General features: G+C 39.3%; 2 protein-coding genes across 4 annotated transcripts in view; one reads left to right on the top strand and one right to left on the bottom strand.

Moving 5' to 3' along the window:
- Dpit47 (DNA polymerase interacting tpr containing protein of 47kD) overlaps nt 1-20,715 on the bottom strand; it is a 45,537-nt gene extending 24,822 nt beyond the window's left edge. The window contains exons 1-3 of one of the 2 annotated variants that reach the window (XM_083133814.1): nt 20,477-20,715; nt 8,951-9,136; nt 129-246 (exon numbers count right to left, since the gene is read on the bottom strand). In XM_083133814.1, the coding sequence (XP_082989940.1) occupies nt 129-246; nt 8,951-9,106 (274 nt within the window). In that variant the 5' untranslated portion in view covers nt 9,107-9,136; nt 20,477-20,715. Of the gene's footprint in view, nt 1-128; nt 247-8,950; nt 9,137-12,553; nt 12,625-20,476 lie in introns of those variants that run through there. The other variant, XM_083133815.1, reaches the window with a different exon arrangement.
- A 341-nt stretch (nt 20,716-21,056) lies between these two features.
- The window catches only part of Pld (Phospholipase D), a 170,842-nt gene continuing 166,973 nt past the window's right edge, over nt 21,057-24,925 (top strand). For both annotated transcript variants that reach the window (XM_083133813.1, XM_083133812.1), the window contains exons 1-2: nt 21,057-21,145; nt 21,940-22,081. In XM_083133813.1, coding sequence (XP_082989939.1) covers nt 21,955-22,081 — 127 coding nt within the window. In that variant the 5' untranslated portion in view covers nt 21,057-21,145; nt 21,940-21,954. The remainder of the gene's footprint in view (nt 21,146-21,939; nt 22,082-24,925) is intronic.

Raw genomic sequence — 24,925 nt, 5'->3', positions numbered from 1 at the left:
AGAATATTCAGGTTTTCCAGACTGGGAGACATCCTAGGCATGTGAATGTAGAGCTTTAGGCCAAACTTGTTCCCTTACGATTTCCATGACACTGCATAGAAATAAAGGCACAAGCTGTTCGTACGTACCTTCAGGTGTGTTTTCATTGGGGTCGTATTTCAGCTGCTGGATCCCTTCCAGAAGAGGTGGCAAAGGGTCACCATCCTGCGGTGGTTTTGTCATGAAGAACGGATGCTTCTCCATCTCCTGTGAACAGCGTAAAATTATTTGTATATATGTTTTTAAAAACTCAGAATTCAATTGTCACTTGCAGATACTTTGCACCACCGTCAGGCAAATTCTTCTTTAAAAATTCGATACCCTGATCCCAGCAATTTTTCCTTGCAAATACTTTTCTAATTTTTAAAAATTTATACATTAATTAACATGTGCTCTTGAAATTAAATCCTGATAAATAATTTATGGCATAAATGTAAAGAGAATAGTTTGACAAATTTAAAACTGGTTTAGGATATATTGACAACCACTAGATCTAATGCATCGTTTCTCAACCTATGGGGTGCGACCCATTGCTTGGTCTCCAGGGGGTGTTTGGTGGGTCGCAAAGTCGGGATTGAAAATGTATTTACTGTGTCTTAAAAACCTATTACATTTTAATGAATATGATATATTGTTTTAACAATTAAAATTCAACCCATGTTGTACGTAGTCTAAACTCTACAATTCTGTTATTCACACTCTACCATTGGTTTCTACCGGCCCCTCTCTGATGTTTAACTCAAGGGAATCGGATATCGGATGTTAATGTCAAAAAAAGGATAAAGAACTGAATATTTATTGAATAAAAAAAATGATGTTGGATACAGTTGAGAGAAAGTAAAGTTCCTCATTAATATTTTGCGCATATTATTAAATGTAATAATCCGTGGTGCAACAGCCCATGACGGGCCGGATCTACATACCGACTGCCGGCCTCACTCCCACCTGATCCTACCCACTCACTCGAGGTGGGAGATATCCAACCAGTTACGGGGTGACGTGTGTTCAGCACGACGAACCCCCAGTCATTGTTGCAGCTTGCAATGACAGGGTTACGCTACTCATTCATATCTTCCAATTTCCTCACAATGGTGGGTGGACACCAGTCCCAATCACACGACGAAATCTCACGAGAAAAGTTGTTACGCTTTTCCCCGGGAGACTCAAACCTGTGCGTGTCTCGTAGCCAGAGCCCAAAGCATGACACCTTAGACCGCATGGCCACGTTGAGAGACTATGTAATAGTGTGCATATATCTTCTTTGGTACTGTCATTCAAAACCGTATGACTTCAATCTAATGCAGTAAGTTTGCCAGAAATAAATAACCCTAAAGAAGTATATTTCTGATGTTTAATTTTAGAACTTGGTCAGTCTTTCAAGACTACTCATACTTAAACAGTTCATACATTTATGTGATAGATATGAGTGTAATGAATTTATGACTCTTAAATGATAGTTTGGCAATCATCAATCAGAAGTACATTGATTAAGAGCCCGTATCAGCGCCGCTCGAAAAGAGCAGCGGACAGATGTAATTTATTCTTCCTAGTCTTGCCAATATTGATTCCATTTCCCCCTTCGAAGGCAAATCCATTGCATTGAGACTTTGCTGGAGGGAGGAAGCAGACCATAAAGCTAAGGTTCCCTGTCCGCTACTCTCCCCCCGCTCAAGAGTCTGACCATAACAGGTTTTCTGTTGCAAGACGAAACTTTTTCCGAGTGTCTGAAAGAAGAAAAACACACATTGACGAACATCGCAATACAACTGAGAGCCAAGGGCTATTTAGGGGAGGCGGGGTATCCAGGGAGTCCGAATCTTCCAGGAGAGACTTACGAAGTACTAAAATTAAATAATGTAAATATGCTTGTTTTGTTTAGCATCTGTCGTATAATCGAGAGACGTTTATTTCCGTCAAACATATTCTAAGGGAAGGATTACATTGGGGTCAAACAACTTTGGATGACTGTATCAAATAAGATTTATGCACACCACTACTTAAGTAATATGATTAAATATTAAATTAAGAGCTTTTCATTTCGTCAAATGGATCTAACATCCTTTTTCGTTATTCAATAAATATTCAATTCTTTATCTGTTTCACAATCACCTTGCCAGGGCAGTTGTTTTTATACAAATTGAAGCGATCTGAACTATTCATGAGCTAGATAATGAATATGTGTGGTTATATTCCTATTCATATGCCGTCTTTTTCCTATTCATGTAATAACAATATTAATTAATATTTTAATTATTAATTTAATATTACAGTTATTTTAATTTGTTTTTATTATTAGAAGAAGGTACCAACATCATAGTCGTGCGCAGACTCTCACATAAGAGGGGGGGGGGGGCAAAAGCCTTGAAAATTCAGTCAGGTCGGGAAAGAAAAACCTCATTTTATCTCACTCTTTTAGTTTTTTGCATTGATGTGATATATATATGTGTGTGTGTTCGCGCACGCGCGTGTATATTATATATATATATATATATATATATAATATATATATACCTAGTTTATTAACATATTATTTAAATACATTACGTAATCTATTCATGCGCCCCTTAACAAACCAACAGCAAAAATTATATAGATTGTCTCTGAAATGTGAGCGCTCGTTTTCCTCCAAACCAAACTGTTATAGCAGCAACTGTCTGAATTACTTATTTGTTCTTACTTTCTCTCTAGTAATTTACAATGTATTGGAGAAAAGAAACTGCGAGCGAAGCGAGCAAGCAAATTTTTCGATCCAAATTTTTGAAAGTTGAAAACAGTATTGATTTAATAGGGTGCAAAAAATTTCATGGGACGGCATGGCATTCTCTTTTACAATTTTTCTCAATCAGATTGTTCGGCGCCCAGGGCCAACTCCCGCTACTTCCTAGCTACGGCTCGGAAGTTGACAAGACTGCAAGAAAAGCAGGTACCGCGAGCGAAGCAAGAAAGAAAATTTTACGAAATGTATTTTTATTTGTATAAAATTTAAAGTCGAGGGGACAATTGTCCCTCTGTAACCCCCTGCAAGTGATCCTGACCGTCTGGAAGAAATAATGCAAGATGGACGTGAAAACTAATTCCGTCTTGAGTATCCTTTTGTCCTGCTACTAGTATAGATTCTGCTAGTCTTGCTTTTTTTTTTACTTCAATGTATGCCCCCCCCCCTATAATTGGTTTCCGTCCAAGGTTGGAAAAAGGCATAAGGCAATGCCCCCCTGTCCCCTTGTGGTTGCGCCATTTCCTTTTAGAGTATAATATTGTTTAATAACAGCGACAATATTGTCTCCACTAAATTTCTAGGTGAAAGTATAATGATATAGGGGCATGGAACATCTGGAAGGGGGACAAGGATTACCACACCTCGAAAACGAAGGTCAAACTAAAAGTATATATTTCACAGGTATAATTATATTTCAGTCATAGTAATTTACATTAATTATTATATAATGGGGATGCAGGAATGCGATAATTTCAAATTCAAGTGGTGTTTTTAGAGGGGACAGCACTAGTATCAGGGTAATATGCCCCATGAAAAAAATACCTTTCTTGTCCCTTTGTGGAAAAATCTGCGAACGTCCGTGATTAGGGGGCAATTCCCCCCCCCCTCCGCCCGTGCGCACGCCTATGACCAACATATATGGAATAGTTTATAACATCGAGTAGCAGGATATCTCTCCTGTATGGTGCTGTAAACTAGGGAAATAATGACGATGTTTTGTAGTAGTGCACAGCTATTCACCCTGTTGCGACACATGTGCAGAACAGGCGGAAGACATTCTTTTGTGTTTTCTGCAGTTGGTGGATTATCCTAGGTGAGATGATTTTGATGTTCTTTCTTTTCTTAACGTAATAAAAATGTGTCTTACAACCTAAGGCGTCGTGCTTTGTGCTCCACCTGAGGATGAATTATATGATGAAACTGATGAACGGACACTCACAAAGAGCATCCATGCCGGGATTCGAACTCCCGGATGTGCTAACCACTCCATCACGGAGGCCAGTGCTAATGCACATGAATATCACTTCAAGTTAGCCATTTGGAATCATTGGGAAAGTAGTGTAGTTAATAAAATGTGTACTTTTAGCATTTTTGATACAATTAAAACTATTTACAGCCAATGCATATTACTCATATTGAACCGGAACGACGAATTTGTGAATTTACTACAGGACTTTTCAAACATCCGCAGATAAGGCTAATACAGTTTCTTGTTCATATCTATCATAGTTATCCTGAAATACACGTATGTCAGTTTTCACGCAGCTTACTAGTTTCCAGATATGCTTGATTCTGATAACTGTACACTCCTATTATTCATAGTTGCGAACTATCTCTCCGGATCCGAGCATGCATGTGAAAAAGAACTGAATCACTCCGCTCCGGAGGGCTACTTTAGTACCACCGCGACATAGCTCCGAAACCCTGCCTGCTGGCAATCGTATAATTGTCAGCGATGTTCTCTCCATCCTTTCATCCTTGGGTTCGAGTCCTCGTTGAGCCTGCATTTTTCACTGAAAATTCTACGTAAGTTATGGTTGTAGCGAAATCCAGATTGTCTCCGAAATGGGGAGATTACCTCCGAAATCCGGATTCTCTCATTTTTCCATCGGATTCCCGAATAGTAAAAAAAAATCTGGATTTGGCCATCCCTACTTCACACGTCTTGCGCGAACACTGACCTGCTGATGTGCAAGTGGAATTATCAGTGTGATAATTCTTAGTAATTCAGACTTCATAACATTCTGGTAGAAAAATGTGCAGAACAAATTCTCGAGTTAGTAACCTAAAAGTTGTCTTTTCGACAGCATTTGCTCTTTTTTTTTTAACTTCGGACGGAAATGCATGATAAAAAAATCAGAATTTTCAGTTTTCATGAGATAATTTGGAAATGTGTTTACAGGACAATAATACATCATCATCACTGGCACTGAGTTATGGATCTCATACAAAAATAATTTTAATACACGAATACAAGAACAGGGGAAGAACACAGAAACGAGCACTGCCGGATCTACAAGCCGCAAGACCCCGCAGTGCGGGGGTGGGGGCAGAGACAAGTAAGTCTCTAGAAGGCCCTCAGTGATTGACATAGTATAGGGTTCGTATATGCGTATTTAAAAACTAAACTTAATTACTCAGGGGTTCAGAAACGAATACAAGATATACAGGTAAAGGCAGTGGCGGCGAGGGGGACAGTCAGCCCCCACTTTTCGCCACTTTTGTCCCCGCACTATGCTAAACCGTACAGTATCTACAATGGGAAATATACTGTCCCCCCCCCCTCGGTTTTGGAACCAAATCGCCGCCACTGGGTAAAGGTAAAGTTATAGTTCCCTGTGCATATAGCACCGTGCCATGACGCCCACTTGGAACACACCAATGTGTTTATATATGAGTTGTTGAGGGACTTTTGAATCACCCTCTAGGCTCTTAGATGTGACTTTGTCAACATGAGATCAAGAACTTCACACACACACATGCATTATAATATACATACAGACACACAAACACACACACACATATTATATATAGAGCGTAGAGGGTATGTTTGTGTTTATGTTTGTGTGTGGTAGGTTGGTAGAGGGGAGCCTTTGGTCCGTTGTTGATCCATGCAGATCTGCAGCTGCCACCTCCAACCACGATTTTACGTACAACACGTTATAATAATCTTGCGATCTTATAAAAGCAGGAAATGTACTTGAACATTGCAATGGCCTTGCCCTAAGGGAAGTTTTATAATGTAAAATATTGCATAAGATAGCTTCTACTTCTTTAATTTTCGATCGAAAGGCATCTACCGTACTATAAAAATCTGGGGGCTACAGGGAGCTTATATCTGTTGTTGGGGTTTCATCCCCCCTAACCTCCTTGTAGCGCCGTCCCTGGCTGTATGTATTTCGTGCAATGAGTACAAGCTAGCAAAACTGTGAATTTCAACAAGTTTGTAGATAATTCTGCAGCTGTTCATAAAAAACAGACGTATTTTATTAGTTTCTTGCTGTGGTTCATTTTCCCATTTCAGCAAAAAAGTATTCACACTCTTTGCATACGGTGAGTAAATGGGGGGGAAGGGAGAAGTTGCCCCTTAATAGTCTCACTTAGAAATTTAGTGCAGAGGAATCTAATAACCGTTCTTAAACAACATTATGCTTTTATAGAAATAAAAGTAAATACTATTTTCAAACCTACGAAAGTTCCAAGCAACTACGTAAGGAAAGGGTAGTGAATTACTTCCTATGTAATTGGACTCTCCCACTAGCAAATTTCTTATTAACACCTCCACATATTTTATTCTTTAGTTGTATTATCTGTATGTGTCTGCAGAATAAATTGCCCATATATTGCACATGAATAAATTATGTGTAGTTCTTTTGAATTTGCGGTACTAAACCACGTTTATACGTACATTAATCTTTGAACGACAGAGATGGAAAATAAAGTGCCAGTAGAGAACAATGGTGCCACTGAAGTTGAAATTCATCTAATAAAGTGATTTTAGATGGGTCGGGACACACACGACCCTGTTTTGTTCCCATCAATGTAATAAAAACAGTGAGATGGAATGAGGGCTTTATTTCGTCAGCTGAACTCTTATCAAGGCCCTTGCTCCCCATAATCGGAGGATCTGAGCACGCCTAAAATTCCTTATACAGAAATAGTGTTATTTGTCGTATATCCAGAAAGTTGATTGATTTGCTTTATTTTACTTCGCTTTTTGTGCCACTTTTGGCCAATTTGCGAAGATTTGGATGAGTGATGATATGATGAAATTGATGAATGGACACTCACAAACATCCGCGGCCAAGCCGGAATTCGAACCCGGTACCCCTGGCGTCGTAGCGCGATGTGCTAACCACTCCCCTACGGTGGCCGGCCCCAGAAAGTTGAAAGTAAATGAAATTGTTATGGTGTGTTTTGTATGGTCATTATCAATAGTAAGTCTGTCATATTATTCCACTAAATAATGTCTTTGGAAAAGAAAAAACAACATATAATTCATGTATTTTATTTTACATAAGACCTATGCCTAAAAGTATTTTTGTATATGATAACACAGAACTATCTTATGTTGTGATTTCTTTGGTTCTGACTGTAAAATATATATATATATATATATATATATATATATGTGTGTGTGTGTGTGTGTGTGTGTGTGTGTGTGTGTGTGTAATTGGTGATAAAATAACGCAGTAAAGTATTAAGTAAATATATTTTATCCCCCTACTTACAAATCATGAAAGGAGTCAAATTCGAAATTAAATTGAACGGACGTTCAAAATGTTTAAAAATAGCACTATTTCCATAACAGATCATCAAGTATTTTTTACCATTGACCCTCAGAAATATCTCAAACTGATAATGAACGTTCATTGAACTTATTTATGATCGACAGCTAAAGAGTCATTCATTTGCGTGGCTGGTTGATAATCCACCACCAGAGAGAATTTACACAATATTTACCTAAAAACTTTGGGTAAAGTCACCTTCCCCCTAAAAAAATCCCTTTTGTGTTCTCACAAAAAAAAGTTATAATTTGGCACAATTTTTCTTTTGCAGGCAAACCTTTTGTAAAGGTGTACTTCAGTCTGTGCAACCAGCCCTTCCCATTTGTGAACAATATACTTAGGAAATCCCCTGTCCTTCACTGTTGTCATTGCACTACAACCCCATCGTGATTTAGTATTAGGATATCACGTAGTGAATAACTGTTTACAAGCATCGCCCAAACCATAGATTCTCCCCCAAAACCTTTCCCTGCCTTCTTCTTTCTTTTCCTAGCTCTCAGCATGCGGTTTTCTTGGAAGACTGGCCGATTGTGAAAGAAAAAAGGGCCGTGGAGGATTGTGGAGGGGGGGTTTGAGCGTGAGCGGTACAGAGGGGGAAACGGCTAACGCGACCAGCTGAGAAAAGTCGAAGTTAAAATTTACATACATTGCTCTGTACGTCGACAAACTACAGACATTCTAAAGAAAATTATGTAAGATCAGTTTCATTTCTTTGCTGTAGAAGAACAGTTGAAACTTTCTTGCGCTTTAAAATGTTGATTTAAGTTATTACATACAATTGGCGAGCAAGTGAATTTTACGAAATTGAGATAAGGAAAACTACGTAATAAATAATATATTTAAAAAAAGGCTGCGCGACATACCTAACTTCATACTTGATCTTTAACTCAGTAAAATTTAAATGCCACACACTTGACTGTTCGAGCACAGAACGTCGACGCAAGAACCTATTTTTTAGGTATCGTCACCAGCGGTGATACGGGCTCTTAAGCCTCGATTCCATGTTTAGTCTGAACAAGACTTTGATGCAGGGTCGAAACATAATGTATGAAGTCTCACCCACAAATAAGACTGTTTTGGCCAGTATCTTTAGTGTTTTTCAATCAATCAGAATGCAAGGCATTACGCTGACAGCATTTCCAACTGGCAGCTGGAAAACAACGAATCAGAAATCAGTTAAATTCTCTTCAAGTGACATTCAGCATTTTCGAGAAACACCAAAAGTTGCTGGCGGGACGAAACAAATGAATGTCAGATACACAGCATGTTGCAAAACGCACTGTAAAACAGGAGAGAGAGTTGAACAGCTCCGGTACTGGGTAAAAGTTGTACAATAGTACACAAAGTGCAGAAAAATGGTACACAGAACACCCGAACACTGTACTAATGATCTAATGAAAACTACTGACAAAAACAGGCATGCATTTGGCAACATTGTAATGGGTGAGCAATATTACCCCTACACCTTTTACTTTGCAACCGAGGTTGTTGACATTCATCGAGCCACACACCCCCAAAGACGATTTGTGGACAGATAGAGCTATGTAGCAAGAAGTAGGTCATTCACCAGTTGGGCCAGCGATCAGCATAGTGAGACAAAAACAAACATGCAAGAGATCATCTCTACCTCCTCCCATCTGTCTTCGGGCCATCCTTCTGTGTAGCTTCTTTTCTCAAGGCCAGAAATGAAAGCATCGAGATCACTGTCTAGCTGCACTGCCAATTTCTTCCTTTCTTCATCAGACAAAGGATGTTTGCTAGGGTCTTCCGCGTTCTCCTCCATTGTGATATTCAACCACTGCAATGTCAATATCTGCAAGAGAAGATCGGTAACAAAATCTTACACTTAAAAACACTAAACGCACATATTTATTGAATTAGGAAAGTTTTGATATAATATACTCTCATGGTATTTTTGACAACACATGTAAATGAGATTTGCTACAACCAATATAACTGAATGACTTTATTTGCAATTCGAACGTAAATAGCATATTTTCTCAAAGGATCTGAAATCTAACCACCAATGAGCTTAGTCTGACTGATATTTGGCAACGTTTGTGTGATTGGTTGACATTATGGGCACATCAGCACAGGCTATTTTTGCCTGTCAAAAAGTACGGGGATAAGCCCTTTCACTAAAACAAAATAAACAACTGGCCCCTAAGAACAAAAAACAAACTTACTCATTCGTTACTTAACAAGAACCAAAATTATACTGTATCTGTGAAATTTCGTGTTTCGGCATTGCAAAATGGATGGTTTTTCTTAACCATCTGAAGGCTCACTGCCTTCATTCACTGAGAATACGGTGTCTGGGACAGAGATGGTAGTGTGTCACTTCTTTGTTTCTTCCTGGATGGCAGTGTCTGTCCCATATGCCGAATCCTCGGTGAATGAAGGCAGCAAACCTTCGAAATTATCAGAAAAAACTATCCAGTTCGGAATATGGAAATACGAAATTTCATGTTTACAATGTGAACAACAATATTAAAAGCACATTTACAGCATCCATCATGAATACTATTTCTGATGAGAAAATCCCCTCAAGCAGTAAAGGGGCACTCAGCACACACAACTCCACAGGTCCAGGCACCAGAGCCTCGTTAGCCTGCAAGAAGCAGTTACCAGGTGCAGTGGCATATTGTAAACATTTGATTAAAATTCTGACCTCGGGGAAACGTCTCAAATTCATTTATTTAGTTATTTTTCACATTCGTACTTATCTATTCTGCATTGCTAAGGATTCTTTGAGGTGGGATTTCGCTTTTTTCACGAAAATAGTTTCAATTTTCCACAATTTTCCACATATCGAGTAATTATTGTTCGTTGCTTTTTCACTTGCATTAAACACAAAATGGCGGGCAAATCTTGACTAGCGTTGTCTATCATCAGTGGATATGCAGTGTTTCCAACCTTCTTCACCGAAAAATACCTACTTTCGTGTTATTGATTTTGTATTTTTTTCCCAGAGTTCAAAAACCCCACGAACCATGCATGCGTAGCCCCACACACCATTTACGGATAGCCCCACAAACCATTCTAAATAGCCCCCACGAACCATACATGGATAGACCCACAAACCATTCATAAATAGCCCCACGAACCATGCATGGAAAGGTTAGGTTAGGTAAGGCAAACATAGTTAAAATTGTAATCTTCTTGCAAAACAATGGCGTGGTTGGAAACACTCACCGAGGGTTACGTCATGAAATGCACGGAACATCTGTTTCACATAGAGGAAGGTAATGGAGGCAAGACCTTTTGTGCATCAGAGAGACATTAATGTTGAAAAATACATGATTTACCGGCTGAATAAATTGATCAAGGGAGAAAACACTTCCACGGCCTTTCAAGTCTACAGAAACTCAGTTCTGTAAGTACTTTCTCCTGTAAAACTGAAGAAATACATTTCAAAGAGATCAGAATTTTACCAAAATTTGACCTGGTTTACCACAATATTTCTTATTTATTGAATAATCTGTTATATATTAATTAGATATAATAGAAATGAAGTCCTCCTCCATGGCCATGCAGTGTAAGGTGCTGTGCTTTGGACTCCGCCTGCAGGATGACATGGGTTCAAGTCCACCTGGGTTCAGTCTCTTGCTTTTCGGCCTGTGTATAGGATCGGTGGCAACGGAGGAAATTGGGGAGCTACGAGTGAGTAGCATAGCCCAGTCTGGGTAATCTCATATAACGGTTGAGGGTTCGACATGCTGAACCCACGTCGCCTCATTACTGTTTGAAGATCTCCACACCTCTTGGTAGGATTGTGGGAGGGAGACTGGCAGTCAGAAGACATGGGTTATATATATAATAGAAATAAAAGAGCAATGCAGGTATTCAAGTAAAAAAAAAAAAAAAACATAAGTCCAACAACCGGAAATTTTCCGGTAAATTCTACATGTATGAAAAAAGTTGGTTTACCAGCAGTGAACAAGGTAACATGAGAGAATACACCACTACCAGGGTGTACTTTGGGGAAGCGAGATTGACTCTTGGGTACCTTGCCAGGTAACGGTTCTGATTGTTTTATGATTTCTCCTAGCACAAAGACTAATTGTCGTAGAATTTTGGAAATCATTGTCACACAAAATTTGAACCTTCCTTAAAGTAATGAGCACTGTTTGAACTCGAAAGAAAAAAAACTTGAAAATTACCTTACGCACTTCTCATGGACAAGATATTCTCCGTCGACAAGTGACAATAAATATCGTAGAAGCGCTGGAATTAATGTAGAAGTAAATCGGAACCTTAGTAGAAAGCATTTAGGGACTTTATTTTAATGCTAAGGGAACCAAACCTAACCTGCCTCAACTAACCACGAAAGCATATATCGAACAAAATCTTAAGTAATCGCTAAAACTCTGCAGTATGTGTTAATAGACGTACATCGAAATCGAACCATGTAAAAATTACATTTGTAGCATGATGAAATCGCAATAAAACAAAAGGAACTTGGGCCCTTTACCCTGCAAGGTTTGTACAAGATTGAGGGAAATTTTAAACTTTTGAAATAACCATGAATTACTATAGAATGTGTATTAATGGGCTTGAAGTCATGGGAAGGAATAATTATGAAGCTTCCCAAAGAGCAGAGAAGTCATCAACTAAACATTTGTGCTTTCAAAATTTAAAAACATTAAATCAAATAAATTTCTACTATGCTATATTCCCAAGATGGCAGTACCTAGGCAATGGTTGACATGTGACCGTTATCTAAAAAATATGTATATGTATATGAAATAATATAAAATATGTATAAAAAACCATTCACGATAGCCCCATGCACCATCACAGTGAGGTTTGGTTAGGTTGCTTTAGGTTGGGCAATATAGTGAAAAAACTGTGTGTTTGGAAACACTTGCCATGGATTACGTCATCAGATGCTCGCAACATCCGGTCCAAGTACATGGATGTAAATGCAAGCAACAGCTTTCTTGCATCGAACGGACATTATTATAGAAGAATACATGATTTAGCGGCCAAATACATTGAAAAATGCGAGATAACACTTGTATGACCTTTCGAAATTACACAGAAACTCAATTCCGTAAGTACTTTCTCCTGTAAATTTGAAGAAATCCATTACCCGGTTATGACATTTTTACCGAACATTTACCACATTCATAGACACAGGACAGGTTAACATTCGTCCAGGTATTTTATTTCATCGTGGAATATACTTTACCCGGAAATCATGTATTTTTCAAGAGAAATAACTCACCGACACACAATTGTCATTGCTTTTGCAACGTGAACTGCATGCTGTGTACGTTTGATGATGTAAGCTCCTGTCAGTGTTTCGAACCCCTTTTTTTGCACTATGCTTGCCTAACCGAACCTTATCGGAAATGGTTTGTGGGGTGTTACCCTGCCCCCGTGTCAGGGCAACAGTGATTTTTTCTTATTGTAATATTTATTAATATGTTAATTAATTGGGTAATCAAGTGTATAAACATATATATGTCTGATTAGTGTAAATCAATTTATTATGCATTTTTAGGTTCGTATTTTTCCATGTATAAATACCATGTAGCTCTCTGTTCTTGCTTCGTGTTTCGAACGTTCAAAAGAAAGGCGGGCAGTTTAACTGTTATAGATTAAAAATTTTGAAAGGGCGGTTGGCAACAGACGCCAACCAAACATATATAAACTCCCAGATGAGAGTAGGGGAGGTCGGCTGTTGGAACTGAGACTTGGAAGGGAGAGGCTGTTTTTGCTTCGGTTAGCTAGGACCGGAGGACAGGTCTCCCGAAACGGATGCTGTAAGAGATTGGATTGCCGGGCAAGCTAGTGCCTTGGTGTCCAGTTTACAGGTAAAAGGGTAGTTTGTACTGGATGTTATTTTAAAGTAATTACGGTGCACTGGGCAGCCTAGTGCCTTGTCACTGTGGAGGTTAAGAAATGTACACGTCGGGCAGCCTAGTGCCTGTTAAGACGTTTCTTGGAGTAACGCGAGTCTACCTTGTGACAAGCGTACTTCAGATGTAATTCATGCAATGTAAAGCATCCAGGTACAAACAATAGAGATTCCAACATCAAAATTAGAGTTTTGGCCCGATAAATAATTAAAGAAATGAACGTTCGGATACAACTTGTATATACTTCAAATTTTACGTTAATTAAACTATAGAAAATATCCAAAATTTCCGTTTTTAATTTCACAGATGCTGGACAAGGTAATTTATCCCCTATAGCAATAAGGTTTCTGTTGTCTCTTGTAGTTAATTATATAATTATGTTGACTTGTAGCAACCCACGTGCATTGTCGTACAAAGAAAGATACCCCTAGACAAATCTGAGCCAAGTACGAAGTGCACCGAATCTCGAGTGCGGAGGTAAAGTGTGGGAGGCCAGGCAAGTAACATATTTATTTGGGGGCTCTGTCCGCGATTGAACTTATTTTTTGAAGGCGTGTCGCAGGATATTGAACTAGATTTTTGATTTGAAAGTTAGAGAGAAACGGACGAGGATCGAACCGATGATCTTGCGAAACAGAAAAGGGGAAGTTACAAGAATGTCGCTTGGTAACTCGAGTAGGTCCAGCCTGACCGCGTCAGAACTTTCTGTTGTTGAGGAACAAAGGTGCGTTCCAAGAGTGACAATGGAGGAAATTCGTTTGCCGCTTCCGACATTTGAGGGAAATGTAGGGAAGGAAGATGCTTTTTCGTATCTGGATAGGATTCAAGATTACGCGAGAACGCTGAAAATTTCTGAAGATGATCTTCTGAAGCAGTTTATTCCTCTTTCGTTGCGAAATGAAGCGAGGGAGTGGTTTTTGTTCACGGAACCATTCGGTGATTTTTCACAATTCAGGCATAAATTCTTGCAGGCTTTTCATGGATTAGATTATCAGAGAGAAGCAGAGTTATTTTTGTCGCAAAGGTTTCAACTTGCTAACGAGGGATTGGCGGAATACGTTCGCAAGGTTGACAGGCATTTTAGTAGGATAAGGAATTCGGCTTCTGCGCAGGAGAGAATTGACTTTGTGAAATCGCACTGCAATCCGATATTTAGGGATTATTTGTACAACAAGACATTCACTTCTATGAGAGAAATGAGCGAGTACGCCCTGGAACTACAAGCGGAGATTTTGGAAAGGCAGAGATTCAAATCTTTCGTTTCAGAAGATGAAATTCGCAGCTGGTCTTTGAGAAAGTCATTTAACCAGGAATGCGAAGAGGAGAGGGGAAGAAAGAAATCTGATATTTTCTTGGACCCTGTCAGCATTGGTTTTGACCGCCCGAAAGTCGAGCGCTTGAGGGCTGAACATGTGGTTTCACGCCCTCCACCCTCGCGGCTTGCGGTGAGGGATGAAAACAAACAGAACCGCTTTTCGAAGGAAGATTGCCAGAGAAATAAATTATGCTACACTTGTGGACAGAAAGGTTGCAGAGCTTCAAATCACCGTAGGGAAAACAAGATAAATGAACGTGGGAAGGAAGTAACAAAAAACTCGTAGAGTCGCCACGAATTTGTCAAGTTCGTGGCGTGGAAACTGCAAATTTTACGCGGAAGGAAAATTTTTCACCTCACAATGTAAATGTAAAAGATGTTAGGGAACCTATCGTTTTATGCAACGTGGCTAATGTAGAAGTACACTCATGTATTGATACGGCGTCGTCCAATAACTTTGTGTCTTTGGAGGTCTTCGAGAAGACAAATGGAGTAAAATTGAAGGGTTATAAAACTAAAGTAATACTTGCGGAAGGAAATGTGGAATCTTTGGGGAGCGCTTACGTGAATATTAATTTTCACGGACACAAGGCTCGGGATCAGATATTTGTGTTATCTAATGCTAATCATGAAATGTTAATGGGAAGGACATTGATGGCTAAGCTGGGACTTATACCCATGATTCATCGTAACGGGTGGGCAATTGAGCCTGATCTTTCGAAAATCGTGCCTTTTGATGCGCCGTCGACACGTGACAGCGTTGATGCTGTTGGTTCTATGGGACTGGGTTCGACCACGTATGGAGTCGAAGGAGTCCGAGAGAACATTTCTGCTTGCGGAGCACAGACACGTAGCAGCGACATCAAAGGGGAGGGGATTGACGAAGAGAGAAGGATTGCCATGCTGATGGAGGGTACCGATATCTCAGAGGAAAACAAGCCGAAATTGAATGCCATACTGAGAGGCATATTGATGTTTTTCAAGATAAACCGGGATTAGCAAAGGATTACGAGGTTCGTTTGGATGTGAATAACGAGAAGCCGTTCCGAGCGAAACCTAGGCCACTTTCTGAGCAAAAGAAGACATTCGACCGGAAGCAGAAAAGGAAAATGGAAGCGATGTTTACAGATGTAGCTGGCAACACTGTACATGGAAGACAGACGGACGGACAGAAAGAAACTTCGCCGCCCGTAGATCTTAACGATAAAGAAATGTGGAAAAGAGGACAACAGAGTGATCCTTACTTGTCGAAATTAATTGGATGTTTAAATGGAGAAGAAGTTGAAATAAAGGATGCTCGAGAGAAGAGAAAATTTGACTTTTATCTGCAACATTCCTGTCTCGACAATGATGGACTGCTTTACCGTTTTGTTGATGAAAACACTGGACTTTATCCACCGTTTAGCTCCAGGTTGAAGCTGTGGGTAGCAGAGAAGTTGAAGAGTGAAGTACTTAAATCTTCGCATGATGATTTATTATCTGCGCACTTAGGACATGGAAAGACATTGTTTAAGGTCCTAGAGAATTATACTTGGGATGGAGTAGTCAAAGATGTCAGTAACTATTGCAAAAGTTGTATCACTTGTCTTCAGTATAATCCTGACAACAGCAGAAAGATGGGATTTATGAACTCGAGAAAATCTACTGCGCCTGGATACAAAGTGTTTCTGGACATTTTTGGACCACTGCCTACAAGTACGAAAGGGAGATACAAGTACTGTTTAGTCATTCAAGATGAGTTCTCAAGGTACATTAGTTTGACACCACTTAGAACTACAACGGCGAGGACGATCTCGCAAGCATTTTTGAAGTACTGTTTTCAGTCAGGTTTCCCAAAATACGTTGTCAGTGACAACCAGAGTGTGTTTCGAAGCAAACTGTATTCACAGACGTTGCGTTCTGTGAATTGCAAGCCTGTCTATATTACGCCATATAGACAGAAGGGAAATAAATCAGAAGCAGCTATTAAGATAATCAAGCAAGCACTTGGGAAGTTCTGCAAGGAACACTCCTCGTGGGCTGAAAACATGGACGCGATAAGTTTTGCCATTAATAATGCAACGAATTCGATGACTGGATTGAAGCCGTCATTCTTGTTCTTTGGACGTGATTTGTACACACCGCATGACACTCGGAAAATGGAGCTTCAGAGGGAAGATGGAACTGGGGAGAACGTCACGGCGGAGAGACAGATGGATTACGTCATACAGTTAAAGGAAAGAATGGGCACGGCTTTTGAATTTGCAAGAGAAAAAGAGGAAAAGACGAGGCAAAAGGCGTCAAAGGCCTACAATAAGGGCAGAAGAAGGGATAATCTTCGTGTAGGAGATCGAGTACTGCTTCAAGAGCATAAGATTTCGTCTGCTTTTAATAAGCAAACTGTGTGCTTTTTCCCGAAATTCAAAGGGATCTACAGAATTCTGAATTTCACTACTCCAAATAATGTTGTTTTGGAAAAGGAAGGTGAGGGGAAGAGAGTTCTGGCTAACGTTGACCAGCTGAAGGTCATTCCGAGAAGAAATTTGAGAAGTGAGAGGGAAAGCACTCGTCCCTAAATTCTACCCTGAGAATCCATCTCAAGGGGAGGGGGTAGAAGGTCTGTGAAAAATTATGGAAAGGAAGCCGAGTGACTGACTTCTTGTTTGTACAGTTGTAATTAAGTTCCTGATTTATTGTCGCTACACATTTGAGTTCTGGTAAATTTATTTCATGTGAATGTAAGATCTAATTACGGACTGTTGGATTTTATGTTATGTAAACCTTTTACCGATAAAAGTAGATGAATATTCTGCACACGAGGACATGAGATTTTCATCGCTAAGAGAATGCTGAAGGATGGCAGTTCGATGCCCGAAGAAGGAAGGGAATTCCTTAAAGATGAAAAATGGAAAAGCCATATTTAAGTCGGGTCGTGTGATCGAACGATAGAAAGCATTTGAAGCTGAAATTCGGCAGGAGTCGAACCGAGTACCGCGGATGTCCCAGACACGAGGACTAGGGGACTAAGGAGCCGGGAGTTCTTCGGATGGACCGAAGGAGGCTGAGTCAACCCTAGAGCGGGAGCTGGACATGTTCGTTGGAAGGTGGAGGAGCTGAATACATCTGAACCTGGGAGCAGTGCTGATGACCAGATGGCCCAGATGACCGTAAGATTCCAGGATTTCTGAAGGAAGAATCCGTGTGGAAATAGGATATTTAGTGCAGTGAAATCGAGACTGTTCTTTTCAGAGAGACGGTTGTGCTGTGTAGTGAAAATAACGTTATCAGTGACTTTAAGACAATTCACATAAACTGAAATTTAAATTTCAGATTGGTGTCAGGGCAACAGTGATTTTTTCTTATTGTAATATTTATTAATATGTTAATTAATTGGGTAATCAAGTGTATAAACATATATATGTCTAATTAGTGTAAATCAATTTATTATGCATTTTTAGGTTCGTATTTTTCCATGTATAAATACCATGTAGCTCTCTGTTCTTGCTTCGTGTTTCGAACGTTCAAAAGAAAGGTGGGCAGTTTAACTGTTATAGATTAAAAATTTTGAAAGAAGGGCGGTTGGCAACAGACGCCAACCAAACATATATAAACTCCCAGATGAGAGTAGGGGAGGTCGGCTGTTGGAACTGAGACTTGGAAGGGAGAGGCTGTTTTTGCTTCGGTTAGCTAGGACCGGAGGACAGGTCTCCCGAAACGGATGCTGTAAGAGATTGGATTGCCGGGCAAGCTAGTGCCTTGGTGTCCAGTTTACAGGTAAAAGGGTAGTTTGTACTGGATGTTATTTTAAAGTAATTACGGTGCACTGGGCAGCCTAGTGCCTTGTCACCGTGGAGGTTAAGAAATGTACACGTCGGGCAGCCTAGCGCCTGTTAAGACATTTCTTGGAGTAACCTCGAGTGCGGAGGTAAAGTGTGGGGGGCCAGGCAAGTAACAGGGGCTATCCGTGAATGGTTCATGGGGCTATCTGTGCATAATGGTTCATGGGGCTATGTGTGCATAATGGTTCGTGGGGCTAACCATCAGCTACCCAGGTAAATAGTTTTTCTTGTATGTATGCATTGCTTGCATTGTAGAATTATTCTCTTGTAGTTTACATTTATTACAAGCATAAGAAAACAGTTTTTTTTTTTTCAGGAGAACACATGCTCCTTTCATCAGACATTTATTTATTTATTTATGAAACTACAGGAAAATAATTTTACCCGGGTAAAAATCTGATATTCCCCGGACACCTATAACTTCTTCGTTTTGTCAATTTTTGACATTTGTACTTACCTATCTGCTTCACGGAATATTCTTTAATGTATATTCACGTTTTTCATCCCTGAATCAGTGGAAAATTTAAACTAAAAAATTATTTTTGTTTGAAATTTTTGAGTCCAAATTTTACACCGATTCCGGGCTCCGCCCCTGGGGTAATTGGCCTACCACCCCCAACTGCTAAAGCAGCCACGCCTCTGCCCCGCTCCGGCTTTATCTATAGAGTCCCTGTTAAAGGCATGTTAGAAATTGGCCCAAGTCACCTGCCCCCAAATGAGTCCCAAACCTTTAAATTTGAAGAAATCCGTTACATCACACAAAACACCTTCCACATGTTAGACAATGCTACAGGAACTTATTACCGTAAGTTGTTTCTTCTGTAAAAATGAAGAAATCTGTCCGGGGAATATCAGATTAGTACCAATTCTATAAAATGAGGTTTATTTTTTCGACGGGAGGAACGTTAACTATCCTATCTATTGATACTACAGGAAATAAATAATGACTAGGGAAGGGATATGGTAAAAGTTCGGTATACCGGAGACACATTAAAATCGGATATTTTGTGTTTCGCATGGTTCGTACTTGCCAATTGTGTATTGCGGAACATAGTTCAAGGTGCCATTATGATTTTTACACGAAAACTAAACGCTTTTTCGGTAGGGGTACTGCTTTACTATACCAGAGACACCTATCAATGATTTATTTTGCAATTTTTTACATTGTTAACATACTATTCTGCATTGCGGAACATTTCTTTAGGTGAAATAATGAATTTCTAATGAAAATAATGTCTATTTCTTACATTAACGAGTACTTATTGTTGTTCCTTATTTCCCACACACCATCCACGGGTAGCCCCAAAAACCATAGGCGTTAGCCCAAAAATTCACGATAGCCCCACGAACCATCACGGGAACGAGGTATGCCTAGTAGGTTAGGTTAGGCCTGTTAGGTTAGGTTCCATTAGCACTCCTTTCGTTCAATTTAGCATATACGGACAATATGATGGCGTATTGTGCTCTCGTACAGAAAGCAAATGGCAGCAGCAGCAATAGCACGTCGGAAATAGATTTTCGTATAAAACCACATGCATTCGCATTAAAATGGATCAAAACTACATTCCCGAACATCAACAATGATACAGAAAATGATTTGCGTAAGCACTTTCTCCTGTAAATTTGAAGAAATCCATCTCCGGTATAGTAAAGTGTTACCCGCTTTTTCATCTAAAATAATGCATTTTTCTAAGTGCTACCAAACGCACGTAACGGTGCGATATCGCTTGCTTTGCGAATGATTCGAAAACAAAAGAAGAACCTTGTTCACCGAAAAATACCTAGCATCGTGTTCGTCATGCACGGCTAGCTGATGGATAGCCCCACGAACCATTTCCGATAAGGTTAGGTTAGGCAAACATAGTTAAAAAATATATATATATTGGAAACAATAACATGATTTCCCGGTCAAATAGATATCAGGATGAAAGAAAATACCTCGACTAACGTTGGAAATGTTAGAGAAAATAATTTCTGTAAGTAGTGTCTTCTTTAAAAATGAAGAAATGTGTCTCCGATTTATGAAACTGTTGCCGCGGAACATAGCTCAAGGTTCCATTATGCTTGTTACACGAAAACAAAGAGAATTTTTCACATACAGAGTGATTTGTTTTACCATAGAATTACATGTTCTTTTTATTGTAAGTACATACCAAATGGATATTATTTCTTGGTGGTAACACTCAAGAAATAAGTTCTTGCGCACAATTTATTGTCACTGTGGTTATGGTGTACTGTTGTTCACCTCTGCTTTGGGTTCGTGCCTATCAGTTACCATGTTTTTCGAACACGTTTAGGGATAGGGAAAGGGGAATAGCCAATTGTCCAAACAACAGACAAAATTTTAACACAATGACTGCACAATTTCGGTTAGTTAACCTCACAATGTACGTTAATGTACGTCTGTGGTTCAGTAGTTGTTGGGTCGAGGTTCGATCTCATTCACTCATTATCGAAAAAGAAATATGTGCACTACATGGTGTTGGACAATTAAGTAGAACCGAAGATGGAACTTGCCAGGGCGAAAAATGGCAGAAATTAATATATTTGATTATTTAAAATATTTTATTATACTCAAAATCATACACAGTTCCCTTAATTCAGATTTTATATTTAAATTCGTTATTTATCTTCTTATTTTTTTTCCTCGCAGAATTTTCATTTAGGTACCCTGTGAAAATTGTTATCGCTGTAAGAAAATGTTGCCTGTGTAATTGGCCAATGGAATGGGGTGGGGAAATGAGGATGAAATGAGGGTTGGGCAAAAGTAGAGAGTCTGCTAGCTGGGAAGGCTATTTGTTTCTGATTTAATTGCGGCATTTGTGAGTTAATTTATGATTTTCGTTTTTTGAAATAGCTTCAAATAGTTAGTTTTAGTTTTCACTATAATATAAATCGTGTAACATGTTTTGTTAGCAATTCAATAAAAGTAAACATAAATGTCATTACCTCCAGAAAATATGATTGAATACTTTTTTAACGTTGCATATAATCACTGATTTCTGACTTGTACTCAGTTTACCATAATCGCATATGAGAAAACCTGAATCACGTAACTCTTAACAGCATAAGGACAATAGGAATTCAGAACGGAATCAAAAAATGAGGTGTGCCACATGAAGGCAATAGATTATGATGACATCAGGCGAACTTAATTATGACTTTTGGAAAGTTATTTTGTAGGTGACGCAGTTCAAAACTGGATTTGGCAAACTTAACCAACTTATGGACAACAGTGAAAGTCAAGTCCAGTGTGATAAAGGTTTTTAAGTTTAGTAGAGCCAGGAGGTTATGTTAATGTTTGAAATTTTATTAAGGAGGTACATAAAATGTTCGAAATTTTATTACCACAACCGTTCACTAATGAAGCTAAAATGTTCCCTTTTTGGTACGAAATAAATTTCGTGGGATAATGGAAATATATTTAGTGAAAATCAAGCAATACATTTATTTTATTTCTTATGTTATATGTTATGGAATGTGTACATTTCATTTTACCATGTTTTCATAGACTCCAGGCATCTACTAAAATAGGAGAATTATAACAACACATCTTGCATGTGTAGAATTTTGGGACAGTTTTGGCTTATACAGTACCTTATTATTTTTTTTTCAGAGTAAGGAATGCACAATGTCAGATGCTGAGGGAGACTGTGAGGAGCCAGGAAGCCCCACCTCAGACTACGACAACCTTGCCTTCCCCGACATCGATTGCAATGTAGATGGACCATCATCATTTGGAGCTGATGGAGATGCTGGTGAGTAGAAGTGGTACTTACAGAAATAATTTCATAAATTATAATATGTTCAGTTATGTATTCATTCTGCACATTGATATTATTTACATGTGTATATTGAAAATGATTTTAAATTTCTTTGTGATTATATCATGTAAAATTTTATGTATTATTTTGAAGAATGATCCGATACTATTGTAGTTGTAAGCACAAACAGGTAGATTTAAAGTAGGGGGTAGGGGAATCAACTGTTGAAAATTCATTTTGAATGTCATTGTGGGTAGGGAATGGAGATAATGGTAAAAATTTACTATCCTTCGGACACCTATAACTTCTTCGTTTCGTCAATTATGATTATTTGATTTTTCTTACTTTAGATATTTTTTTCCCCCACTTTTAGCTAATTGTAATGATGAGGATGAATTAAATTGATGAAGAAGGGGTTCACCGCTGGTAGTGAGACCATTAGTCAACCACTTTATATGCTCTGTTACTTCTGCAACATTTGCATACGCACACTGGTCATGTGGAATTTATTGTCGAAGTTCAGGGCTAAATCATCGAAGTGAAGTTCATTGGTTTAACCTCTCACTTGGCTAGTAAATTAACCGAGGCAGTTTAGCCATTGTACAATTTTTAAAAAAATTGACAGATTTGCTGTATTATGAAATGTAAAATTGGTTCTAGTATGCGGAAAACAAAAATTACAAGAGATATTTGATCTCAAAGTATGGCCACGTAAGTAAAAACCTGTCATTTCGGAGCACTTTTCCTGCTTTTTATTAGTAAAAACCGTTTATGTACACATTGAAAATAACTATGAATCCCTGACCTAACAACGTAAAATTGTAGCTGCTGTTGTGGAATGTGATGTTGAGTGCTATATTCACTTTTGTGAAGCCTGTGGGCTGTTCTGCTTCATCTAGAATAACAGGCATTCTTTACTTCACAACAACACATTTTCACAAACTAGAAACCATGGAAATCGTTTATAAACAACAAAATCTTCATAAACCATGCAAAATATTTTACTTTCTCGAGGAGGTTGCAGAGGGTCGAGAGTACGGAATAATTGTTTGAGCCTATGAACTTCATGAAAATATTGATTTGATTTATTTTTACTTCGATATTCTTAGCTAATTGCGAAGACAAGGATGAATGGTGATAGAATGAGATAGATGAAAGGACAGTCATAAACATATATGGACCACACAACATGAGCCCTACAGAGGCTGTGAGTCTTGATGCCAGAACCTTGTTAGTCAAAAGATGTAGTCCAGGGTGTACTAAATGGACATGAGGTTGCCATTTGGGTGTCCCTTTCAGTGAAAAAATGGAGTACTGTAATGAGGGCACACTGGCAACACTAGATGACACACAGAATTGATAGGTCTTCCTCTCAAGCGAAAAATGTTAGGTTTGGAACGTGGGAACACTGAATGCATTGACTTGTAGTGACAGCCCACAGTTCAACGGACTTCGCTATGTGTGATGTTGCCACATTCCTCGTACATCTTTACTACATTGAATAAAAATTTGTATAAAATCAGTTTCGCAATGTGAATTGACAATGACAATGTATTTTAAATACCGATTCAAAGTGCTTCAAAACAAAACCAATATTGTATTTGTAGGACTACCCAATACCAAGAAAATGTGTTTCACAAAATTGAAAAAATGTTTTTTAGACAAATTTTAAAAATCTGAAAATTAAGAATTGTGTGTAAAACCTTTCTTTCTGCACCATACTAAAAGTTCATCACGATTGGACCACCCGTTTTTTTATTTATAGAATTTCGAAGAGAGCAGTCGTTTGCAAAACTTGTATAAAAAGCGGCACCCCTTTTGTTCTCTCGATGATACAAAGTAGAAGGCATACTCGAAAAAGAAATGGTTAACATACCCTGAGTATTCACTGAATTGCGACCATCTACCTTATACTTTGTCGGTCCACCTTTGGCTCAGTGGACAGCCTGAACACGACGTTGCATGGATTCCACGATGTGCTGATATGTCTGCATGGGGATCTGACACCATATAATCCTCATGGCATCCCACAACGAGCCAACTGACGTCTGTGCAGGATGAATGGTTTGATGAGCTCGTTCCACAACATCCCACAGATGCCCTGTGGGATTAAGATCGGTGGGAGTTAGTGGGCCAATTCATATGGTGCATCTCTATGGAATGTTCCTCCAGCCAAGCAAGTCAAAGCAAGTATGGTCCGGCAACGGATGTCACATGGCGGTCCATACACGCCAATGGTCCCAGTCCATGCCAACAGAAGCAATCCTTCACAATACAGCCACCCCCACCCACCTGTACAGTACTCACCATTCAGAAATTCCAGGAATGGTCCATAACCTCATAACATGCACACACCCATCACAATGGTGTAGCAATAACAGACATTCATCGGACCAACACACCCTTTTCCAATCGTCCACGGTCCAATCAGCGTTCTCTTGAGCCCAAGCAAGACGAGAAGTCGGCAGTGATGCTTCGTGAGGAATGGGTCATCTGCTCTGGAACTTAATGCGCGCCAGTGTGCTCCACACAGTTGCATGGGATGCGGGTGTTGTGCACCTACTGTTGCATTGGTCCCGTAATTCCTAGATGCTGATGCTTCATTCCGCTGTCACAAGCCTTTTGACTCTATGCTGTCCGTGCGGTGTCACCTTCCATACAGCCTTGCAATTCTGCCTCTTGGTGGTCGTTGCCCCATTATCTTGCCATTCTGTGTACACCTTCACTGCACTGGAACAGTCACATCAGACCAGTGTCGCTTTCTAGGTTATTGACGCACCTGTTGCTCGGGCCCCCACAATCATGCCCTTTTGGAACGACATTAAATCCTGACCACCT

Source organism: Lepisma saccharinum, chromosome 13, assembly GCF_977018435.1.
Source record: "Lepisma saccharinum chromosome 13, izLepSacc3.1, whole genome shotgun sequence".
Lineage (NCBI taxonomy): Eukaryota > Metazoa > Arthropoda > Insecta > Zygentoma > Lepismatidae > Lepisma > Lepisma saccharinum.
This window is presented reverse-complemented; position numbering and strand designations above follow the sequence as displayed.